We start from the raw sequence: 24794 nt of genomic DNA on the forward strand, positions 1-24794 counted from the left end.
TGGGCGGCACTCCCAAGCTTTGTTTTCGCTGGCAGAGGGTTTCAGGAGGCTGTCACAGTCGAAACAGAGCTTGGGAGCCGGTTGTCGCTGGCACAGCACTTGGGCCGCCACAGGCACCTCGACACGACTGATGTCAAGCTGGCCATGCCCACCCTGGCAACGCCCATCCCAGCCCCCCAAGGTCAAACACAACCCTCATGTGGCCCTTAATGAAATCGAGTTTGACACCCCTGATGTAAGTGAAGACCTATTGCAGAAGCACTGTTGCTGATTCAGATCGAAGCCCAAATTATCATATGATTTTCCCCATAGTATTTATATCTATTTTTGTTCATTTTTAACCATTTTTAAAAAATATTTCAGTGTTACCACATAGTCATAAATACTTATGCAAACTTCTCTCCTTTGATAAAGTGTGGAATCACAATTTCTTCTGTGTGGTGTCGTACAAAATAAAGTTTGAATACATAATGTGTATTTATATTTCAGAAAATGCAGCCGAAGCAGACCTTTGGCTATTGAACAGCTGTACAGTAAAAAGCCCTGCTGAAGACCACTTTCGGAACTCAATTAAGTAAGTTGTTATCTTTTGGTAAGCACTCTTGAATTAGTAGAGATGATTGAAAACTCTTTCCTAGCTTAATGTCTATTCTTGTTCAAAGCAGAAATGTAAAATACAGAAAACAGGTATAATTTGATGGTAATTGTACCAAAGTGTGGAGGTTATACAGTACTTGGTTAATTTAGTTGTTTTCTTTAATAAAATCCTTAAAACCCCCCAAGATGATACTAAAAAGTCTTGGATATGACCCCAGAAATTCCAAAAATGTTACCATCTTGTAATTTTAATGTAACATTATGGGAACATTATTAAATACATTCCTGAAGAATAATTATATAGGGATGCGGTGACTTAGTAGCTAAAATACTGAGCTTGTCGATCAGAAGGTTGGCAGTTCAGCGATTCGAAACCCTAGGGCCATGTAACTGAGTGAGCTCCCGTTACTTGTCCCAGCTTTTGCCAACCTAGCCGTTTGAAAGCACGTAAAAAATGCAAGTAGAAAAATAGGGACCACTTTGGTAGGAAGGTAACGGCGCTCAGTCATGCCAGCCACATGACCACGGAAACGTCTTCAGATAGCGCTGGCTCCTCGGCTTAGAAACAGAGATGAGCACCACCTCTAGGGCTGGAAACGAGTAGCACGCATGTGCGGGAAAGCCTTTACCTTTTATGGGAACATTATTAAATACATTCCCAAAGAATAATTATATTGACTAATTGATTACAGTTATTTGTATGCTGTCAATTGAAACTACTATAGGCAGCTTAACAACAGTTACATAGAATCTGTAAATATTATAATCATTCCAATATTTAAAAATCTACTGCTATCTTCCATTAAATAATGCTTTCTAAAAGCCTTGTGGAAGATAATGTTTTATATTTGTTTCCTGAAAGATAAAGTGCTGGAGACTATTATGATCTCAGGGGACAAACTACTCTAGAGGGCTGTTATTGTAAATGCCATTTTATAGGTCCCCAACCCCTTACCTCACCAAGGATGGATACCTGCAGCATTCTCTGCTGGCCAGATTGTGACTTTGTTACCTGAGGAAGATAGTGAAGGAAGACCAAAGCCATAGAGAGCTTTATTAGTTTACATCCAGCAACTTGGATGGAAACCTACAGCAATCAATAAAGATAGAGGTTTCCCCTATCCAATCATGTCTGACACTAGGGAGCAGTGCTCATCTCTGTTTCTTAGCCAAGGCAGCCAGCTGTGTCGGAAGACACTTCTATAGCCATGTGGTCAGCATGACTACAGGTGAAACTCGAAAAATTAGAATATCGTGCAAAAGTTCATTTATTTCAGTAATGCAACTTAAAAGGTAAAACTAATATATGAGATAGACTCATTACATGCAAAGCAAGATAGTTCAAGGCGTGATTTGTCATAATTGTGATGATTATGGCTTACAGCTCATGAAAACCCCAAATCCACCATCTCAGAAAATTAGAATATTATATGCAATCAGTAAAACAAGGATTGTACATAGAACAATATAGGACCTCTGAAAAGTATAAGCATGCATATGTACTCAGTACTTGGTTTGGGCCCCTTTTGCAGCAATTACTGCCTCAATGAGGCGTGGCATGGAAGCTATCAGCCTGTGGCACTGCTGAGGTGTTATGGAAGACCAGGATGCTTCAATAGCGGCATTCAGCTTTTCTACATTGTTCGGTCTCATGTCTCTCATCTTTCTCTTGGCAATGCCCCATAGATTCTCTATGGGGTTCAGGTCAGGCGAGTTTGCTGGCCAATCAAGCACAGCAATCCCACGGTCATTGAACCAGGTTTTGGTGCTTTTGGCAGTGTGGGCCGGTGCCAAGTCCTGCTGGAAAATGAAGTCAGCATCCCCATAAAGCTCATCTGCGGAAGGAAGCATGAAGTGCTCCAAAATCTTCTGGTAAACGGCTGCGTTGACCCTGGACTTAATGAAGCACAGTGGACCAACACCAGCAGATGACATGGCTCCCCAAATCAACACAGACTGTGAAAACTTCACACTGGACTTCAAGCATCTTGCAGTGTGTGCCTCTCCATTCTTCCTCCATACTCTGGGTCCTTGGTTTCCAAATGAGATGCAAAAGTTGCTCTCGTCAGAAAAGAGGACTTTGGACCACTAAGCAACATACCAGATCTGTTTTTCTTTAGCCCAGGTAAGACGCTTCTGACGTTTGTTGTTCAGGAGCGGCTTGACAAGAGGAATACGACATTTGAAGCCCATGTCCAGGATCTGTCTGTGTGTATGGTGGCTCTTGATGCACTGACTCCAGCCTCAGTCCGCTCCTTGTGAAAGTCCCCAGCACTTTTGAATGGCCTTTTTCTGACAATCCTCTCCAGGCTGCGGTCATCCCTGCTGCTTGTGCACCTTTTTCTTCCACACTTTTCCCTTCCACATAACTTTCTATTAATGTGCTTTGATACAGCACTTCGGGAACATCCAACTTCTTTTGCAATTGCCTTTTGAGGCTTTCCCTCCTTATGGAGGTTGTCAATGATGGTTTTCTGCACAACTTTCAGGTCAGCAGTCTTTCCCATGATTGTGATTCCTACTGAACCAGACTGAGAGACCATTTAAAGGCTCAGGAACCCTTTGCAAGTGTTATGGCTTAATTAACTGATTAGAGTGGGATACTTTGAGCCAGAATTTTGCACCTTTTCACAATATTCTAATTTTCTGAGTTTGTGGATTTGGGGTTTTCATGAGCTGTAAGCCATAATCATCACAATTATGACAAATCACAGCTTAAACTATCTTGCTTTGCATGTAATGAGTCTATCTCATATATTAGTTTCACCTTTTAAGTTGCATTACTGAAATAAATGAACTTTTGCACGATATTCTAATTTTTTGAGTTTCACCTATATATGCCAAGGCACAGAGTACATATTATCTTCCCACTGAAGTGGTACCTATTTATCTACTCACATTTGCATGCTTTCGACTGCTAGGTTGGTACGAATCAATCAGTCAATCAATGCATGTCTCAGATAAGAGGTATAATTCTGCTGAACCAGTTTGAGCTGGTCAGTAGGCAAGCAGCTCTGCCAGATACAACTTCTGTGTTTTCTTGAATGATATTGCCATTATAGCCAATTGCACTAATCTAACTGAGAAATGACAAAAGCAAAAGTTACCATCTTCAATACCTTTGATGTAGGTGCAACTAGGAGATCCACCCAAACTCACCAATGGATCTCCTGCCGTTGCTTCCATGTGCTGCTTCAGCAGGAGCTGCCAATCCCAGACAATACTGTTATACCTCTTAACACCAGGGAAACCAAATGATGTCACAGAGATCTTGTCACAATACCTGGAGGTGGTTTGGTTCTGGATTGGGAGGACCAAGCTTAAACTCAAACTTGACTCAAGATTGAATGGCTGTCAGTCCCTGGTTCTTCTCATATTGTAACTTTTCCACCTTTAATTCTGAAGGGGGTTATTCACCAGACCGAACTAGTGTGTAAGTTGGAAGTTCTGTTTGATTCATAAAATAGGTAGCAATTATGGCCAGGAAGATCTCTAGTTCGGTTGCTTGGTGTGTCAATTAAGTCATTTTCTGGGCTGGGAGTTCCTTCTCACAATTACTCATGCCATAAAGGTTAAAGGACTTTATAAGTTAGTGGACTCTATAAGGGACTATCTTTGAAGATTCCTCAGAAAATGCAGTTGTCCCAGAATGTGGTGGCATGAAAAGTTTGAGGCATGCCTCATTGTACTCAAACTATGTGAGCTGCTCTGGTTGCCAGTAAGCTGCTGTGTATAGTCAAGGTGCTGGTTGTTACCTTTAGAGCCCTTTCATGGTTACTTGACAAACCATCTTCCAGTTGTTTTTACCCATCCAGTCTGTTATGGCAAGATATGCATGTCCTGGGCCCTGTCAGCGAAAGGACATCAGCTGGTGAAGACCAAGTGGCATACTTTTTCTGTTATAGCACCTGCCCTCTGAAACATTCCTGAGATTAGGATTGCCCCGATCCCACTGGTTTTTCAGAAGGCCTTGGAGACTTCTCTAAGTGGCTGGGTCTGGGGTCCTGAATGTATGGAGAGCCCTGTTTCCTGGTTAGGCTGTTATCAGTGGGTTATAATATCTCTTAGCTCCAGTTTGTATTTAATTTTTTTTTGTATCATGTTTTGATTAGTTTTATGATTGTTTGCTGCCCAGAGTGGCCACTGGTTTGAGATACACAAATTGAATGAATGAACGAACGAACGAATCCCACTTATGTAAAGGACTGCCTTTATCCCATTGTTTCTGCCGAACTGGTAGGATCAAAAGAGTGAACATGCTTCAGATTTCATCTTTAAAGCAGTATTATCTGTTCCTAAGAGATTGCCTTGCCTCTCATGGTGCCCACCCTCTGGAATAATTATGAGGTTTACATAGCCCCAGCCAGGGGTGAAATCCAGCAGGTTCTGACAGGTTCTGGAGAACCGGTAGCGGAAAGTTTGAGAACTGGCCAATACCACCTCTGGCTGGCCCGAGGAGTGGGGAGGGAATGGGGATTTTGCAGTATCCTTCCCCTGCCACACCCACAAAGCCACAGCCACAGAACCGGTAGTAAAAAAAATTGATTTCACCACAGGCTTTTTTACACAAACCTTGAAGAACTGACCTGCTTTGATTGTGTATTAATATATTCATGCTTATTTTGCTTACATTTTAAGAAAATTAATTGTAGGCATCAGCCTTTTTGAATTTAGCCTCTCCTACTTCATTTCAATATATAAAGGTCTTATAGTATCATAAGTTCATCTTTCTCTTCCTGAACACAAGCTCAACTCATAACAGGATGAGTTAAGTTTGGCTAAGTGGTAGCATCTACAGTGAATAAAATATCTAGAGAAAGGGACAAAGTTAGATACAAATAAGTTTAATAAAACCCTTCATCATAAGTCACTGCACTGCACACCAGAGATCCAAGAGATAAAATTGTTCCTATGTGGCAGAGTGTGTGTCTGTACAAGGTCACTATGAAAGGCTCCTGAAACCAAGACTAGTTTTCATTGGTATGACCATTAAGGTGATTTTAAACCCAGAAGTTGAATTCCTGGTGAGGCAGAGAACTAGCAACTTGACATTCTTTACTTCCATAATTTATGGCTTTTTAGGAAATAGGATGTCTTTTAGTTCTCTAACTTGACATCCTGATAACTTCTATTTTCATCACTTTTGGGATGGGTTTGTGACCTCAACTGTAATAATAAATGCCATATCTAGTGAAGTAGACACCTAATATTGTATTTAAGTACAATGACAATAAAGATTATACTTATACTTATAAACTTTGCCTGGTCTTGAAAAATTAATATAAGTAGGACCTGGTTAGGCTGAGAGATAACTGGCAATTCCCAAGACTCTAGGCCAGGGGCATCAAATTCAAGGCCCAGGGGCCACATCCGGCCCTCGGGATACTTAGAGCTGGACCGTGGGGCCGCCCTGGAAACAGCAAAGGACTGGCCTGCAGTGCTTATGCCAGCAAAAATGGAACTTGAGGGCATTTTCACTGGCAAAGGATTGCAGGAGGCCATGGCAGCCGAAAACAGAGCTCATGAGCCTCGTTTTCACTGATAGAACGCTCGGGCCACCACAGGTGCCCCCAACACAAGTTGAGCTGGCCACGGCCACCCCAGCCACAGCCACTCCGGCCCCCAGAAGTCAAACACAACCCTGATGCAGCCCTCAATGAAATCGAGTTTGACACCCCTGCTCTAGGCTAAACTAGAAAATTGGGGAGGAAATCCCTAAAGACAGTGGCAAATGATACGTCTACTCTTGTGTAAAAAACTTACAGGGATACATCCAGAAAGTCCCCCGGAGTCATCTTTACTTGAAGTTTTTATCTTTTCTTTTAAGAAAACCCCAACAATAGTTTCCAGGTGAACTAATATAATGATCTGTAACTACCTAAATTTTATTTAATAGTGAACTTTGTGCTATACTTTCCTCACGATTGTTATAGTACTATTTTTTTTTAGTGCAGCTTCCTTTTGCCCTGTGGAACAACATTATGATTCTAGTAGAAAGCTGGTTGTTTTGATTATCCACAGTTAGTAATAAGAATAGATGGAAACCTCATTTCAGTAGCGTGTCTCATATAAACTTGAAAACTTGCTTGTTAAGTAAACAGTCAAATGGACTTTATGGAATCAGATGATTAGTGCAGATGGGCTTCTATTGAGAGCGAACATGAGCTGTATTTTAATTCTAGTTAAGCAGCTGGTGTGCTCTGAAGAATAAAGCAGAGGGTGGGGCTAAAAGATGAACAGCCTGTGATTCCGTCTCTCCTTTACGTCGTGTGCCTACTTTAAATTGAAGCACTGGCAGCCTGGCAGAAAGTTAGTGCTTTTCTGGCCAAGAAAAACCGAGTATCCTAAACACCCACCGTTAATACGTTGTTAGGCAACAATAATGGATTGGGGCTAGCCAATTATCTTGGTAACAGAATTACTTACTTGGTTCCAACTGTTACAAGTGGTAATTTTGGACAATGGTAGGCACATGCATTGAAGCAGAATGGTGGAAATAACATGTTCTCAGTTATCGGAGTGCCTCTTTGTGTCCAAAATATAATCGAATCTTATTTTAATTAAAACTGAAATATTGTTCACCCACGGAATTATCTAATGGCCTTTTTTGTTGTGGTTATAGAGGAGATATTTTGTCTGTGCTGAAACATCTGTAGGGGTTTCCAGTATATTTCAAAACACAGCAACCAAAGTGTTGCTTTTGTCCTGTAAAGCTTCCAATGACCTGCGTATGCTTTGTCTCTCTTCATCAAACTTATTATTCAGTCAGATCAAGTCATGATTGAGCTCCTCCTTTCAAATCTCTAATGCAGAAGCTTAATTCAGTGATGAATCACACGTTGCATTTTCTCTGAAATGTCTTTCTAAAATAGATCCATTTCATATTCTACTTCGGTTGTTTATGCCAAACCATTTTTTTCCCCCAGAATGTAGGTCGTCCTGAACTGGCAACAGCTCATTTAGTGACTGTTCAAAGTTACGACAGCGCTGAAAAAATTGACTTATGGACATTTTTCACACAACCTTTGTAGCATCTCAATGGTCGTGTGATAAAAATTCAGACGCTTAGCAACTGAGTCGCTTTTATGACCGTTGCAGTGTCCTGGGGTCACCTTTTGCGACCTTCTGATAAGCCAGGGGTGTCCAAACTTGGGAACTTTAAGACTTGTGGACTTCAACTCCCAGAATTCCCCAGCCAGCTGGCTGGAGAATTCTGGGAGTTGAAGTTTACAAGTCTTAAAGTTCCCAAGTTTGGACCCCCCTGTGATAAGCCAAGTCAATGGAGGAAATCAGATTCTCTTAAGAACCCTGTTCCTAACTTCACAACTGCCGTGATTCATTTAAGAACTACGGCAAGAAAGGTTGTAAAATGGGGTAAAACTCACTTAACAAATGTCTCACTTAGCAATAAAAAATGTGGGCTCAATTGTGGTCATAAGTCGAGGACTATCGGTATAATCCACTGTCAAAGTAATTTTGATACCATTTCTTGATACTATTTCTTCTTGTTGTTACTATTTTCTGTTTTAGTTTGCACTGTTTACCTTAAGTGTGTATGGTAGAATTGTTGGATGGTAATATTTTAAATAAAACTTTAAAATCATGGGTTTTTTTGGGGGGGAATATCATCAAAACATAATCTTGATAATTATTATATAAAAATTTGAAGTACTAGTTAGTATTACCTTCTTGGTAATTTTGAGAGCCACATTTTTTTCTAAACAGAGTTACCTTATGACTCTAAATGTTTAAAGTCTTGAGGTCTTCATTGTCCATGATTGGGAAAAACACATATTTCTGGTCATGTGTGTTTATACCTGATTATCCCTGAGTCAGAGTTTTCTAGTGCCTGAGAGAACATAAATTCACTCTAAATTCTAAATATCTCAGAGAGAAGAACTGGCTTCTAGTTTGGGAATCGATGTTGGCAGAGATTATTTGTCTTTCATACTCCAATGATGAAATAGTTCCTGGAAGAGGTTATTTATCACCTTTTAAGCAATAGAGCTAGTTCCTTTTGGCTTGTAGGTTACTGGTGATTTTTCACAATTTCCCACATTTCGACCCATGAGCAAAATTCATTTTCAACCACAAGCATTTAAACAAATCTGTACAAACTGAGCCTTTTATATGAATATTTTGTCATCCATAACCATAGAGGGTAATCTAAGAAATTATATAGCGCCATTAGATATAACAGAGACATAATTACATGTAATGATCTGGTCACCCCACAGAAAGCTTCTTCAGCTTTCTTTCAACACACACATTGTCTTCCCTTGTTTGATGGCTCCTTCCTCTCTCTTTGATGAACATTAGTCATTATCAGATCACAGTCGGATCAATTCTGGCAACAGAATATTCATGTCTACCTAGACAATATTCCAACTGGAATTCTATCTCTAAAGGAGGTTCAATTGAATGTATAGATAACACATTCTCACAAATTGATCTACTCAATTTGAAAGAGTGGGATGGCAGCAGATTATGTATCCTCCACTACCTGGTATGTCTTGATACTGTTTTTTTTCCTTTTTGACTGGAAGTTGTACACCTGAAATTGAAAGGACAATGCAGTCAGAGAAAAGAATCTCCTGTGTTCTAGATGAGTTGTCTTGCGGACTGGCATCCTAATTTGGATTCAATTCTAATTTGTTTTGTAAATATTTAGATTCTCTTTTCGCAGATGATTGCAAGGCATAAGAGGGTGAATCTTCCCCTTCAGTTACACAATCTAAACTGTCCAAGATGGATGGATGGTCCAGTTACTAATAGTTATACAAATTGGTATGCAAAATATCATGCATGCTGAACATGCTTCTGCTAATTTTTTTCTGTGTCAAAATCTACACTTTTAAAGAGTGTGCTGATTGCCTTAGAATGAAAACTAAACTGAACTGAATTTTATTCATATTTATCTTTAATTAAAATTAAATATAAGTAATATTATTACTTTCGCATCATATATTCATATTTTTTTCTTCTATCACATTAAAATTAAAGTTTAGTGACCTGTCAGGGAGTTCCTTGTGGGCTCTAAGTCTTGAGAAGCCATATCCGACCCTGAGAATCTAACTTTGTACACTCTAAATATTTGGACCATTTCTAACAATACATTTTCCTTAGGACCAGTGATAAAAGAAAGCACTAAATCGCAAAGGAATATTTTAAAAAGAGTTTATCCTGGAAAAAACAATATCTAAGTCTAAATAAGGGGTGTTCAACTTGATTTCATTGCATGCCGCATCAGGGTTGTGTTTGACCTCGGGTGGGTAGGGTGGGCATGGCCAGTTCGACTTCACTCGTGTCGGCAGCGCTCGTGGTGGCTTGAGTGCTCTGCCAGGGAAAACGTAGCTTCATTTTCTCTGCATAGGCACTGCAGGCCGGTCCTTTGCTGTTTCCAGGGTGGCCCCACAGGCCAGGTCTAAGCATACTGTGAACCAGATTTGGCCCGTGGGCCTTGAGTTTGACACCTCTGGTTTAAATGCTTACTAAATGCATTTAAAGATACCTGGATTGTTTCTGACTTCCCACGTACAGTGAATTTGCAACTAAATCAGGTGTAAGTTGTTTCCAAATTCTAATAAATCTTCCTTATGAGATTGGAAATGATAATAACAGTTGGATAGATAAACATTTAGAAACTAAAATAGTAGCAAAAAGTGGCCAAAGGTGATTAACTTTTTTTTTTAATTGACCAAGGCTGGCCAGGTGTTACCATTAGATCATAAAAACATTGTTAGCTAAACTGTGAGTCATTTGCAAACATTTTTACAGAGATTTCTTACACATATGAGTAGCTTTTACAAGTCTGGTAAATTGTGATTTCGCTCAGTAAATTCTTACAGTATGTATCTCTTCGCCAGATGAAATTTATTCTTAAAATTAAAACCTTTATTGCCTTCTATGGATTTTTAATTTCTATCATGAATGTGAAATCTGTAAAAGAATTGAAATGGTCTAATTTGCCCAGTTCACTGCAATGTTCATGATTGGTATGCATTTCACTTGTGTTGATATCATTAGAAATATTTATATTGATATAGTTAGATACTTGGCTGATTATGTTTTAAAAATGCCTGTCTTTTTCTCATTTCTTGTTTACATGTAAAGTATTTTACTATTAATTGAAACTCATCAAACAAGAATCACTGGGAGTTGGGAGGCACATACATTTGAATAATTACCTATATACATATACATTATCTACTAAAACTCTTATTTTTGTGACCTTGAACTGGGTGAAATGGTGTATCAAAGAGCACTCATTTTTGAACCAAGTTTTATCTCAAATCGGTAACTTAGGGAAAGCTTTCAAAATGCAGGTCCTACGGCTCCCATGGAAATTTGGCAAATTTGTGGTTGCTTCAGTGCTGCTGTGATACCACCCAGAGGCTTAGTAGACCAGTTCCTGCTCTAGCCCTAGACCAGGCTGGGTAGACTGGTCTTGCCATTGGCTGCTAAAGAGTAGTCAGCTGCAGTCAAGGGAGTTAGAAGGTGTTCCTGCTCCCACTTTTGATACCATCTCAGTCTAAACCTCTGGTTACATTCTGATTGGTTCTGATTAAATTTGTTGCCAAGGTGTTGAATTTAATTTGGTTGACTTTGGAAATCTCTGCTAAATTTTCCTCCTAATAATCAGGAAAGTAAACCTTTTTAGAAGGAAGGTTAAGCTTTCAACCTAAGAATACCAGCAGTTACTTTCAGGTGAGGTACCAAGGTATAGACAATTTATTTTGGCAAAACTCTTAACATTATTTCATGGCCTTACAGTGGATAGAAGCCTGCCACTCTTGTGGAGGCTGAGTTCCCTGCATCTCCTTATGGTTTGGTAGCAGTTACTGGCTTCTTATCAATGTGAGAACCAATTTTCGCAAGGAGCAGATATGTTATCTTTAGGTTTTGCCCATGATAAGAGCTGTGAGCTTTTATTATAGCAGTAACATTACTCTTAGAAAATATAGTTCAGGTAATTGGCCTTTCATTTACTGTATTTTTGGTTTAATAATGTCCCTATATGTTTTCGGTGCATGTTCTCCCGTACATTCTGTACAGTTTTGACTTTTGCTGAGGTACTTCTCCTGAATTCAGTACACCAGGGGTGTCAAGCTAGTGGCCCGCAGGCTGAAGGTATCACATGCAGGCCACGCCTATCCCAGCTCCGCAAAGGGAAAAAAATATCGTGATACATCATGTGACCCAATCGAGTTTGACACCCGTGCAGTACATAATGAGAGACTCATGAAATTGTTGACAGCAAGACTGGAGATTTCTCACTCAGTTTCTAAAAAAAAAAAACGATGGACAGTTTACAGAGACTGCTACATATCCTTTTCTTTAGTGGTGTTGGTATCCAGGATTGCTATTCTTTGTCCTCTGAACAGTACTGTATCACTGATGTGAAGAAAAAAATCCTTTTAAAGTGTAACTTATTTGGCAGAAAGTCTTATCTCATCAAGAGGGCTTTTTCCTCCCGCCTAACTGCAGACACAAAAATAAAACACTAATGACATAAAACATAATCCATTATTTCATATTTGGAGGGGCTGGTTTCTTGATATACTGTGGAAACATTACCCACTGCCTCTTAAAATGTAATTTCATAAAAGAAATCCATTTTCCAAACTTCGTAAAGCATACAGACACTGGTCTGTTTGAACTGATGTCACCCTAGCTCCCAGGCACAACATCGGCTGATGGATATGACTGCATAAAGCGAAACTGGTTAGCTTTGTTTTTTATTAGTTCATACGGTAAATCTAACTGATGGATCCATACTTTGTTTTACAATTAGATATTAGACTGAGTTCAAATCCCGGACTGCTTTTCCAAGCATCAGTTCTGTTCCAGGCCGGATTTAAAATGGGAGCTTTTCTTTCACAACACAGCTGATACATGCCTGCCTCATACTGTATTGTCCTAAAGGAAGCTTGCCATTTCTGTTCACAACTAAGTTTCTTCATCACGTAGTTTTTTTGCCAGCCCTTCTGGCCCCCAACGTTTTAAATATTTTCAGAACAAATCATTTTCAAACTAGAAAGTTCACCCCCCCCCCCCGCCGACCAAACAAAACAAGGTGGAGCATTTCCCCCCTTATTTAAAGAAAGAGCTTGCGAAGCAAGCCAGAAATCACCCATCCTGACCTCAACAAGAGACATGTGAATTCCGGAGAACCTGACAATCGATTTGTATTAAGTTGGCTCTATAGGAAAATAGTAGAGATGCAATTCTGTTTTCCTGGCCTAAGTTCTAACTGTATTTTCCACTGGAGGATAAAGCATCTGCCAGAGGTTCTGAGCACATAGATATGTGTAATTCTACAGATGACATAAAATCGCCTGCTTTTAACTTTGTCCTATAAAGTTGGAATGTTATAAATAACAATAGTTAAAATTAGAGAGCCAGTTGGGTGTAGTGGTTAAAGTTAGAAAGTGGGAGGCCATGAGTTATAGTTTTGTTTGCCTCAAGGTCATCCAAAACCAGTTGGGTGAGTTTGGGCCTGTCACTCTCCCCAGCCTTAGAAAGTAGGCAGAGCTAAACATTTCTGAAAAATCTTGCCAAAAAACCTGCATGGACTTGTTCAGGCACACTTCAAGAATCGAATATGATTGAATGGAAGAAAAATAAAGTTGGAATATTAAAAATAACAATAGTTAAAATCGCAAATTTTAAAGTTTAGAAGACATGCTTAGCTAAAATTCATTAGTGTTATGCTGAGCTTCAGACAAAAAAACAATTAAGTACTTCTAGGGCTGTAGAAGGAGTCTATAATACCTCAAAGCAGCACCTTTTTGTTGTGACTCTAAAGCAGCGATGGCGAACCTTTTTTGGCTCGCGTGCCACAAGTGGGGGGAGCGCAGGGGGGTTGTCTGTGGGCGTGCCGCACCCATAATGCAATCTGCGACTCCCACAGTGCGCATGCGTGCACAACACGTGACCCCCCCATTTTTACATGCTTTTTTCGCCCTCCCCAGGCTCCAGAGGCTTTATAGGAACCTGGGGAGGGCGAAAAGAGCCTCCCCCACCCCCCCGGAGGCCCTCCAGAGGCTTCAGGGACCGTCCGGAGGCTTCTCTGAAGCCTTCGGAACGCTTAAAACGACCCTCCGAGCAAACCGGAAGTGTCATTTTAAGCATTCCGAAGGCTTCAGGGACCGTCCGGACGGTCCCTGAAGCCTTCGGAGCGCTCAAAAGGATCCTCCGAGCAAACCGGAAGGGACTTCCGGTTTGCTCGGAGGGTTGTTTTAAGCGCTCCGAAGGCATCAGGGAAGCCTCTGGACGGTCCCTGAAGCCTCCGGAGGCCCTCTGGGAGGGCAGGGAGACTCTTTTCTCCCTCCCCAGGCTCCTATAATGCCTCTGGAGCCTGGGGAGGGCGAAAAATGGCTTTTTAAAGGGTGAACTCAGCTGGCCAGGGCGCGCATGCGCGCTGGCCAGCTGACAGGGCAGCGCCTCGCGTGCCCTGACAAATGGCTCTGCGTGCCACCTGTGGCATAGGTTCCCCATCACTGCTCTAAAGCATTGTGTGGCCCTAAAATTGACTCCCTGTGCTTTGGCCAGGGGAGGGCGCTCATTTGAAGATTGCTATTCTAACTTGAAAGCCATGGTTTAGCTTTATGTGTAGGATTAGCCATAAATCCTAGTAGGTGTAGTTTTCATAATTTTGTAGACCCCCCATTGTGTACATGCTATGAGGGAAAAGGATAAAAACTATTACAAATCTTAATGATTTACACACAAACTCACAATCTTTTTAAAGCTTCACTGGGAGATGGAAGAGTTTAATATGACCTCTGGTCAAAGATACTTAAAAGTTCATTGGTGAACAGACATTAATTATTTTTTATTAATTTGAGAGATAGTAGCAAATGACTGTATAAAAATGAACAATATTGTGGGAGTGTAACAAATGGAAAATTGAAATGATTACTGAAATCTACAATCACAGATCTTTAAAAAGTAACTAATGCAAGAAATATCCTTGAGAAGATTCTTACTATTATTGTATTCTCTTTGATATCTGCGTACATTTTTGAAACACTTTTCGTGTTAGTATTTAAAAATAGGAAATAAATTGAAGAATAACAATAACTAAGTAGACAATTTTCATTTTCCCTTATACAGAATCTGTGAAATGTGTTTATAAACTTGTATCATGACCGGATTCACACGATAATGAACTTTTTTTAAAAATGTGGTATTCAACAATTTATGCTTTTTGTTCCGGATTATTTATTTATCTTTTGCTAAAATTATAAGTATTTCTCCTTCTACTGAAACCAAAAATAGACTTCTTAGCTTAATTGGATGTCTTGAACAGAATATTTTCTTCAATATATGTATGGAAATATTTATTTTTATTTCTGCATTTCCAACTGAAATAATGATTTACGGTACTTGCTTTAATGTAAGTGGTTATATTCAAAGAGATGACTAACTGGTTAATCTTTACCTCTCATTCACATATCAGTGGGAAAGGTTTATTCATTAAAAATTTAAAAACGGCAGATTTATTGGATAGGAAATCACGTGACAAACATGATCACTGTCTAACCACCTCTGCTTTGGTAGATAAAACTCACTTTTATATAACAATTTTCTTTAAAATGACTTCAAACAATTTAAAATGTAGACTACCTCCAAATAGCATTGCATCTAAACCTTCTGGAATGTTTTTTACCCCCGGCTGTTAACCTTTTGCAGCCTTGACAGATAAACCCTTAACATCACATTAGTTTGGTCTGTCAGTTTCACAATATATTTCTGACATGACCCGCATCATTGAAATAAATCAATCTCTCTCTCCCTCTCTCCCTCTCCCTCTCCCTCTCCCTCTCCCTCTCCTCCCTCCTCTCTCTCTCTCTCTCTCTCTATCTCTCTCTCTCTCTCTCTCTCTCTCTGAAAAGCAATGCGTTCAGTTTCATATATAAGCATTGTGAAATCTGTATCTTGAAAAGCAGCAAGTAGAAAATGTTCTTAGGAACAAGGAACTCTGATGTCTTTCATCCCGATGTTGCATGTTTCAGAGTGTCTCTGTTGCAGGCTGGTGCCTGGAATCAAATGTTACCTTGAGGGCCTGTCTTTCAGCTATCCTCCCCTACCTAATCTTATGAATGAAACCTGAACCATCTGCTTGACAGATGGTGCAGGCAGGTAGGTAACCAAAGGAATTGTGTGTGTGTGTGTTTTATTTGCAGATAAAGTTGTGCTTACCATATGTACTTTGTTTACCAAGAGTTACTAGACAGTTTAAAGAAAAAGACTCTTGGGCCATCTGGATTAGAAAGTCATAACTGGAAGCAAGGCAGTTGAACCTGTACAAAGTGCCTTTCCTCAAACTGCTGTTTACTAGATCATTTATGACTAATTAATAGGGCTGACTAATTTGCATTGCTGAATAATGGGTGGGACTTTTCAGTTTTCACAAAGGACAATGGAAACATTTACCTTTACCCTCTTTTCCTTCCTCCTTGTTTAAGTTTCAAAACCATGAAGTGGCTTTTTAAAACTGACGCTGCAATTACTGAATCTAAAGGACAGTACGGTTTGGGGGACTATTATATTACAGGTTTTAAATCTGATTTAGGATTTTTCTCTGTGTTACAGAGGATAATAGGGGTTAGTTTCATATGCCTGGGCCCCCTTCTTCTCCTTGCTTTTACCTTTGCTTGGGTAAGCTGTATATTTGTAGAGGCCTGACAGATGTTAAAGTAAAAGAAGGGGGAAACCCTATCAAGAACAATTTAAATATACCTTTAAATGTAAGCCTTAAGCGCTAACTTTAGTAAAAGGGGAAAAAAAAACCAAAGAATAAAAGAGGTATGAAAAAACAAATAATGATAGCCCTAGCCAAAAACACAACAGTTGTTAAGCAGCTGACAGATTTATCTGTGACAGGCATCTTTAGCTGGGTGATAATGTTTGGGGTGTTGTGGGGTATTGTGTGTGAAGGCTTGCTCTGTGTTTTAAAAACCATCTGCAGGAAAAGCTGATAAATTGTATTCATTAAATCAAAAAAATATAGCCACCCATCCCACCAAAGGTGACTCTGAGCAGCCATGACAATAACAGAGTAAATAATGTGTGTGTGTGTGTGTGTGTATGTGTGTGTATATACCGTGTTTCCCCGACAATAAGACATGCCCTGCTAATAAGCCCAATCGGGCTTTTCAGAGCATGCGCCATAAAAAGCCCTCCCCTGAAAATAAGCCCGCCCCCAAATATTTAAGCGCATGCGCAACCGGTCCCCACCATTAACACTGTACCATCTACCAGTATAGCTTCCGGGGCAAAAAGAGGGCTCGCCGCAAAAACAGCAGCAGGCCAGCAATGTGATCACCCCCTCCCGCCTGTTCCTTCTCGTGCAAAAAACACCGCCCACCCCAATGGCAAAGGCAGCCTGCCTGGTTTCCTTCCTTGTATTCCTTGACATTGTGCTCAGGGAAGCGGCTGGTGGAAAAAAAAACTTCTCACGAGTTCAATCAAACATCTTGAAATCGCGAGAAGGGTTTTTTTTTTTTTACCAGGGGCTTCCCTGAATACAATGGCAAGGAACGCAACAAAGCTGGAAAGGTAAGAGGCACGCCTCGCGGCCCAACACCGCCCACTTTGCCCCAATCGTAAAGGCAGCCTGCCTGGTTCCCTTCCCCGCCGTCCCTTTAATGAGGGGTGGCAGGTGGAGGGGGAGAAGCGAGACGCACCTCCTACCTTTCCAGCTCCGTCGCATTCCTCGCCCTTTCGCCCATTGAATTCCCTTGTAAAAAAAACCTCATTAGTTCAACTCGCGAGGTTTTTTTTACAAGGGGACTCAATGGCCGAAAGGGCGAAGAACGCGATGAAGCTGGAAAGATAAAAGGCGTACCTCACAGCCCAACACCGCCCACCTCGCCCCAATGATAAAGGCAGCCTGCCTGGTTCCCTTCCACGCCGTCCCTTTAGTGAGGGATGGGAGGTGTGGGGGGTAGAAGCGAGACGCGTGTCCAATGGGCACAATGAGCACAATGGCGAGGAATGCGACGGAGCTGGAAAGGTAAAAGGCGCGCCTTGCTTCTCACCTGCCCCAGAAATAATAAGCCCTCCCCTGTAATAAGCCCAAGGCCATATTTCGTGGGGCAAAAGAAAATAAGACCCTGTCTTATTTTCGGGGAAACACGGTATATATATATATATATGTATGTATGTATGTATGTATGTATGTATGTATGTATGTATGTATGTATGTATGTATGTTATATTTGTACTGATAAATAAATAAAGGGAGACTAGTATAGATCTATTTCAAGCTATTTAGCTCTCATCAGCTAGCCATACCCTTACTGGGATTAGAACCAGTAAGAGTATGCCTATCTGATGAGAGCTAAATAGCTTGAAATAGATCTATACTAGCCTCCCTTTATTTATTTATCAGCACAAATACAACACAAACATAGCAAAGGCAACATTAAAAATAAAAATATGGGTTTCTGCCTGGATGGTCTTCTGTAATGAGCCGAAGGACAGAAAGGGGGAGTAGTGAGCTCCCTCCCATATTTGGGCATACCAGGGGTTGTAACACAAATACATACATACATACATTTATATTTATATTTATATTTATATTTATATTTATATTTATATTATTTATATTTATATAAAAGCAGTAGCAATAAATAGTCTAAAAACTCAAAATAAAGTTAAAAAGAAAGGAGAATTAAAAAATGACCCTTCAACAATGGATCCTTCTATCCAAGTCTCTGGTTCCAGGGGAGCCCAGCCTGGACACATAGCTAGGTATGATGGCCTTCTGGAATATCAAACTCATGTTTTATAGTGAATGTTGGAGCATAAAGAACATGTAACAGTGGTTGGCTTTTCAGGAAGTATAGAGCTAGTGGAATGCTTTATGCTGTAATATTGTCCAACAGATTCTAGAAATTTGATATCCCAATTTTTTTAATCCAGTTAAAATCCAGGAATATTTGCCACGGTTGAAAAACCATGACTCCTGTCCATACTATATGTCATGGCCCTATCGGATCCAGTTCGGAGGAGGAGGAGTTGGATCTGGGACCTTCCAATGGGGATGGCACCTCTCCCCCTGGAATGTCTGGAAAGCCTGAGGCCTGAGGGTGATGCTGATCCAGGCTCCTCTGGCATTGGAGAGTTGGTCAACCAGGCAGGAAGCTGCCTGCCCTCACAAACGCAGGGGAGGATCAGCTGCAGGAAGGCAGTGGTGATGAGAGGCAACAGATCACCTCTGATGAAGAGCTGCCTCCCCCACCAAACTGAGGGCATGGAGAATGGAGTGGAGGGAAGCTCAAAGGAGGTCTTTGAGGATGCTAGTGAGGAGGCCGCCCCACCCCGTCTCATAAGAAACATTTGGCTTGAGCTGATTTAATCAAAGGCTGGGGGAGGCTGTCTTTGTCAGGAATAATTGGCAACTAACACAGATGTTATAACACTTGTCATTTTAGGGACACACATAACTGCCCATGCTGCCTCATTCTGCACCAGTTGAAGCTTTGGGATACTCTTCAAAGTAGCCCCATGTGAAGCATATTAGCATAACCACCTGGGAGGTGACCAGGCGTGAGTGATTGTGAAGAGAGCTACTAATTTTGGCTATGCAGCCTATGTTTAAAATTCTTTTTTAACCTCTTGAATTACTTCTTTCAGTATACGAAGGTCCTATCCAGCTTACAATTGGACTTACCATTTCCAGAATAACAAGTTGAAAGGGACCTGGGAGGTCTTCTAGTCCAATCCCCTGATCAAGCATTCTTAATAGTTGTTCATTGACTACACAATGTTTTTTAGTCTACGCATTATAAGATAAAAATATCAATATTTTAAATGATTAAAAATTGCAATTGCCTTATTCAGAAGTTTACAATAGCTAAATTATAGTAAACAATTTACTAACATCCTTCCCACTCCACTATTAATTTTCAGGGTAGGGAATAACAGTGCAGTTCTTTTTTTCCCTTCATTAGCCTAAATCTATATGTTCTATAGTTGTAAATAAACTTCTATGCAAATTTGGGTAAGTATTTGTTTTAATTTGGGAATTAAAATTGTGAAGGTGATAGTAGTTCAGCATCATATGTGACTCAAGGAGGAAATTGGGGTGTCTTTGACACGTTAATTTATAAAACACCATGTTTTAACATTTTAAAAAATGTTTTGGGGGAAGAAAGATGTAGATCCACTTAGTTAGTTTGCCGCAACCCACAGTATAAATCCTTAATCTATCTAAACATATAATGCCAAAAGGAAGTGCAAATAATTGCCAGAACCTAATGTATTCTATTAGTTTATGTTAGGTGCAATAGATACCATTCTAAATCCCATTTAATTTAATTTGTCAGTTAATTTGTTATTGCAAGTAGGTCTTGCTTAAGAATGGCAATTGGGACTGAAATTTCCTTTGCTAAGTGATGCGGTTGTAAAGCACAATGTCACGTGACCGCACGACTTAGTAAAAGCAGTTCCTGCTGTCCCTTAAATGACATTTAACACGGATTGTTAAATGAAAACATCGCGATCCCAACTTCCATCTTCCAGCTGATTTCCCCATTGAATTTGCTTACTGGGAAGTGAAGGTAACAATTCACGCCACCTGATGCTTTGATGGTCAGAAATCCATTCCAGTTGCCAGGTGCCCCAGATCATAATCCTGTGATTGCGAGGGCCTTGCAATGGCCAGAACTTTGAGGACTGGTCATAACTGCTGCTCATTCAGCAACATTGCACCGTCATTAGAATGGTCACTGAATAAGTGGTAGTTAAATGAGGACCATCTATACTAGTCATGAAATCTGACATCAGCACATTTTCTCTCCCATCCCATATGTGTACATTTTAAAAATGGACTGAAACCTGGCTCTGTGAGTTACTTGGTTGCCCCCTTCTGCCTCTGTTGATTGGCTATGGTCATGATTTAGTTTTGGAGTGAAACACAGGCTCAGATAGTGACGTCTGCACCAAAGATGTATTTAATAAAGAAGTTCTGGCCATCTGTTGGGAGAAGAATGTTTTCAATGAGCCACCTGGTGTTTCAGAATGGATTTCTTCCAGATAAGCCCGAGTTTACTTAACAAACAATAACATTAAGGGAGTAAAAGGTAGAAAACAGAGGCCAAAACTTTCCCTCCTGTTGCAAAAAATAAGTTTGGATCCTAACGTTCAGGCTATCCCTGCTCTCCTTTTGTGATTCATCTGTCATTGAAGCAATTTTTTTCTTGCTTCCCAAATGGAAGATGATGAGTAATGTTGAACAAAAAGAATCTCACAATGATTAGTATAATGTTTGGTGCAGTCTATGATTTAATTTGGAGCAGTAGATAAGCCACCTGCCATACTTTTTGTCTGAACAGTAATCTGGCAAGAAAGGCAGTGCTGTTTTGGTTCCTTTTTTTATTTGTGATATCTTTGCAACCATCTGACCCAGCTGTGAACAGAGTGATCAAGTGCTCAGCTACTGGGTGTTTATACAAATCAAACCAAGGTGTTTCTTTTTGGTTTGCACTATCGTAAAATGCTTTTAAGCATATTGCTACAACACTATAACTTTTATCAAAAACCAGCTTGCGTTGTTGTCCAAATCTCTGAAATAAAAAGAGAGGAGAGGATTCTGTTACTGTGGCAGATTGTGATCACAGATTGTTCCACTTTAAATAAATGCATGGTTTATCACTAAGCTAACATTACAAGGGTAGGGTTTAAAAAAAAATATTTGGTTCCATAACAATTTATATCAATAGCAAAGTACCTTAAATTATCAGAATTGAGAATGTGTTAGTGGTAAACACAATAAGGTAGTAATGTAACAGAATCATCAACAAAGTTTCAACATAAAGACAATTGCAAAGAGATGCTAAAGGAAAAAAAATGCAGATGTTAAAGCGGATTTCAAAATGACGAATCTGGGCTAACTGACTATAATATTGATCAGCAGCAGCTCCTATCCAGTTTACTTTGGAGAATATTACATGCAATTCATATACTGTTGTGAAGTCTTATTGCAATTGCTATTTCTGCTGTGATTATATGCCCCTGATTGCACAACATTAGTTTAATGCTGAAGGGATCATTTCTGGCATCCAGACAATCAATGTCACATAATTTAAGAAAATCTATGATTGGAGAAAGGAGCTGACATCGCGATGATACGGACGTGTGATTTCGGAGCTCCGAGATCGCAGCCGATACTTTTACCGCTGGGTGGTCCATCTGGACTAAACCGTCCTGAAGAGACGGTGACAGGAAAGAGTATGTCTTGCTGATCTCAAGGACATCGCAAAGTCCCTGATTGATCCAAAATAATCTCTTCTAGCCGGCGATAGAAGCACAGTCCCAAGCTGCTGAAGTCGGGACAGCTCCGCTACTGGAGAAAAGCGGAAAGAAGAAAGTGTGTCCATCTGGTGAGGAAATTTTATTTTTACAAAAGAGACTGCCCAAAAAAGATTGAAACCAAATCAAACTTGTAAATGAAAGAAAAGAAGCTATTTTGGACAGTGTGTTATCCTTTTTTTAAATTGTCTTCTATGGATGGAAGTTTTGCAAACACTTACTACTTTTTAAAATGAAAGTATTGGCTTTTCTTCTACTTTTTTTTTTTACCTATGAATTAAATCTTTTTTTTTTCACAATACAGGCTTGGATGGGGTTTTTTTCTTTTTCTTTTATTCTATTTAAGAGCCTTGTTTATTTATTTATTTATTTCTTGGATTTCTAAACCGCCCCCTCTCCCAAAAAGGGACTCGGGGCGGTGTACAGTCAAATGCAGATAAAAATACAATAATATAAAACAGTTAAATACATTTGGGTGGAGGAGATAAGTTTCTTTTAAGCTTGGAATATAAAGAGGATATAAAAGGAATATAAAGAGAGCAGTAACATCAGAGGGAAAAGAAGTTACACTGCCACTTGGAGGTTGGAGACTGAATTCTGGAAATATTTTTCTCTCTTTTCTTTCATCATTTTGACCTTGCATTTCAAAGGTTTTAGCTTGCAAAGAGATAAGATGGATTGTTTATGCAGGTGCCCTTTGGATGTCTCTTTGGCAGCAAGAGAGAAGTGAGAAACAAAGCTTTGTTTTCCAACCAGATTGGCAGTGTTTATAAATTGAACAATGACACAATACCAAGAAGAAACCATAACATTACAACAGATTGTTTGAAATTCAAAAATTATTAGAAACATCAGAGAGAATTGAGAAGAAATTGGAAAATATCGATGGTAATATAGCAAAATTTGATGAAATTGAAGATAGCCAAGCTAATGGAAAAAGTGGAATGTTGAGTCTCAAAAACCCAAGGGAAAAATGAACAAAGAGGCAAGATAACTGTGGATATTGACAGTGATCTGTGCGTGGTTGAAAATGGAAAGAATGGAACATGGAAAGGGAAGAGAGAGGGAAAGGAGCTCTACCCCAGATTTCAAGGTATAGAAGGAGAAAAAAGAGAAGAATTGGTGGATTTAAGGAGAGGAACTTTGAAAAGCACTACTGATAACCAAAGATAAGCTGATTAAAGAAGCTGATGGAGGGTTTAGAGAATTTATAAGACATGCAACAAGCAACAAGGTGCGAAGAGAAGTCCACACAAAGTTGATTAAGGAAATAACCAGAAGATTAATCCCACATAAGGCAAAAGAAATAAGACTCTGCTACTACTGGAAAGACACAGGTTGAGACATGAAAACTATTAACAAAATACTAGCTAAATAGTTAAAATTAGAGCATTATGTTAAAAATGAATGATAATGGATATAGCTAGATAGATAATTGATAATGATATAATGTATACATATGTATTGGTTTGACAAGAGAAAATTTGGTATACATTTTTAAATGGTGACCATGAAAGGAAGTTTAGAAATTTTGTTATGTATGAAAGCCTATAATATTGAAATTGGATTGATCATGGATATAGTTAGATAAATAATTGATAATGATATAATGTATACATATATATTGGTTCAACAAGAGGAAATTTGGTATAAATTTTAAATGGTGACCACAAAAGGAAGTTTTGAAACTTAGTTATATATGAAAGCCTATAATATTGAAATTGGATATAAATTGTAAACAGTGATTAAGAAAGGAGGTTTAGAAACTTTGTTATCAAACATAATTAATTTTTATTTAGAACGTTTCACAAAGATAGAATGTTGTTGGATGATATTGAAAATAGACAATGGAATGCCACTATGTGGTTTTGCTTTGAATTTTGGTATATTTGTTATAAAGGGATGTTAAAACGACTATAGTCATATGAAGGATGAGGTATGATGATAGTAATATATATATATATATATATATATATATATATATATATATATATATATATATATATATATATATATATATATATATATATATATATATATATTTGATGTAAAATATATAATTTGATATGGATTATAGGTGATGACTGTGGAAGGGATGCACGAAAGTTCTTTGTAACCAATTGACACACTTTTTATAATTTGTAATGGAATATGTTTTTATGGTATTTGTTGTGTCTTGTTTGTTTGTGTCTATTCAAAAAATAAATAAATAATAATAATAATAATAATAATAATAATAATAATAATAATAATAATAATAATAATAATAATAATAATAATAATAATAATAATAATAATAGAAAATCTATGATTGGAAAAGATCCCATATGGCTTTTTGTGTATGTATGTGCATTTAGGATCTGGAATATGGGTAGTTTTGTGGCTAAGTGCAGAGCTGGAAGTGTCCATAGAAGTTCTCAGTCATCCAGGCCACGGTTGTCCCAAAGGTGTTTTTTCAAGAGGCAACTGGATTTTCTTGTTTTTCTTTGAAGACGTTTTGCTTCTCATCCAAGAAACTTCTTCAGCTCTGACTGAGAATTCTGGTAGTTCAAGTCCATAAGTCTTAAAGCTGCCAAGTTTGGGGACCTCTGCTTTAGGTGAAGACAGTTGTGGTGGTTGTTTTTTGCTTTGCAATTGCTGGAGGGGGAAGTGCAGACATCTGAATGAAGAATGTGGCTTTTTAAATTATTGTCAGAATAACAATTTTAGAAATAAATACTTGGTTGAACACATTTCAGTAGTGATATAGTCAATTATAAAATGCCTCAAATTATGTCCCATTATTCTTTTATTTATATGCTCAAAATGCAAATCTGTTTCTTCTTATTTTTAATTTAATTTTTCTTTCCTTACATAGTTCATACATTGCTAAT

The 24794-nt window shown here is 39.1% G+C and overlaps 1 protein-coding gene across 1 annotated transcript in view; it reads left to right on the plus strand.

Moving 5' to 3' along the window:
* CDKAL1 (CDKAL1 threonylcarbamoyladenosine tRNA methylthiotransferase) overlaps positions 1–24794 on the plus strand; it is a 332059-nt gene that overhangs the window by 62531 nt on the left and 244734 nt on the right. Inside the window, exon 5 of the mRNA XM_081952974.1 lies at positions 490–574. Within this exon, the coding sequence (XP_081809100.1) occupies positions 490–574 (85 nt within the window). The remainder of the gene's footprint in view (positions 1–489; positions 575–24794) is intronic.

The sequence above is a fragment of the Natrix helvetica genome (assembly GCF_964273705.1).
Source record: "Natrix helvetica genome assembly, chromosome: 4".
Lineage (NCBI taxonomy): Eukaryota > Metazoa > Chordata > Lepidosauria > Squamata > Natricidae > Natrix > Natrix helvetica.